Below are 1,354 nucleotides of genomic sequence, written 5' to 3'. Positions count from 1 at the left end.
GGGGCTGCTCCGCCGAAGCGGCAGCTACACGTAGCGCAGGTCGCCCTAATCCCATTAGGGCCGAGCACCGGCTGATTATGTGCATCTACCGCCCGTAAGCCGATGAAGCGGGTATGATCGCACATCCCCTAAGAAGGTCACATGTCACCTTATACCGGATCAACTTATTACACGCGGCTTGTTTTCTTTTTTCCGTTTCGGTTTTCAAACCCAAACAACCTCAATTGCAGCCGCCTCGACGCTTTTAAGACAACTTCACCTTTCTTTTCGGTGTTTTTTTGAAATGCGCGGGGAAAGACGCCTGCCCCAGCCCTGAGCACGCCGGCGGCGGCGCCACCGTACCTGTGTGGGAGCGGAGGTGCCTCTTGAGCGCGGTGTGGCTGGGGAAGGTGCGGTTGCACTCGCTGCAGATGTAGCTGCGCACCCCGGCGTGCACCTCCATGTGCTGCTGCAGGGCGCTCTGCGTCTGGAACCGCTTGCCGCACAGCAGGCAGAAAACGGCCATGTCCGTACCTGCGGGAGAGGGAGAGAGCTGGCTCAGGCACCCCCCGGCACCCCCATCCCACTGGACCACCACCCCACCAGGCGTTCGGGGGGCTCCCCGCTCCCACCCAGCAGTAGGGATGCTCCGGCAGCGAGGAGGATGCTCCGGCAGCAGGGGGGACCCCCAGGGCTGCAGGGCTCCCGGTGTCACCGGGGTCCCGGCAGTGGGACCCCGACCACCCCGCCCCTGGCTCTGCAGGGGGGGTGGGGGAGGAAGGCACGGGGGATTTATTGCATTGGAGGCAGCTGGAAGCCCCAGCCCAAACGCAAGGCAGGTGAGGTGCAGGTGATCGTGGCATCCCCAGGCACCTGCGAGAGCTGCCAAGCTCCCACCCCTGGGTCCTCAGGGGAAAGGGGACCCCAAGAAACGCTCCGCAGAGCCAGCCCGGCGAGCAGGGGGCTGGGGGTGACGCTGCCTGCAATGCCAAACCCTGACGCAAACACAAGCTGCATCCCACCAACCGCAGGGGTACAACTGGCTCCACCAACATGACAGCAAAAGCAGGAGAAAAAGCCCAACCCCAGATACTTATACACCGTCAATAAAAATATCAGACCTGCGTGTTATTAAACAATTTGTTTTCGTTTATGCATAGCTGATTGTTCAGAACCTATGAGTCAGTGCAAATTGTATTACGCAGGGAGATTAAGCAAATAAATGCGAGCTTTTTGGAGACATTAAAATGTGAGGACTATGGAAATAAAATTATCTAGAAAATTGTATTAGCAATTCATTAGCAGCAGCAAGATGTTCAAGGTAACCAACGGATCGGCACTGCCTTTAGTAACAGCAGGGCTGGGTGGAGGGGGG

General features: G+C 58.3%; 1 protein-coding gene across 1 annotated transcript in view; it reads right to left on the bottom strand.

Annotated features, from left to right (window-relative positions):
* Nucleotides 1–1,354, bottom strand: part of ZBTB16 (zinc finger and BTB domain containing 16) — a 76,090-nt gene that overhangs the window by 4,009 nt on the left and 70,727 nt on the right. Inside the window, exon 5 of the mRNA XM_009895937.1 lies at nt 343–513. Coding sequence (XP_009894239.1) covers nt 343–513 — 171 coding nt within the window. The remainder of the gene's footprint in view (nt 1–342; nt 514–1,354) is intronic.

This window comes from Charadrius vociferus, unplaced genomic scaffold (genome assembly GCF_000708025.1).
Source record: "Charadrius vociferus isolate BGI_N301 unplaced genomic scaffold, ASM70802v2 scaffold172, whole genome shotgun sequence".
NCBI lineage: Eukaryota > Metazoa > Chordata > Aves > Charadriiformes > Charadriidae > Charadrius > Charadrius vociferus.
The sequence above is the reverse complement of the archived record's forward strand: the minus strand, read 5'-3'. Positions and strand labels throughout refer to the sequence as shown.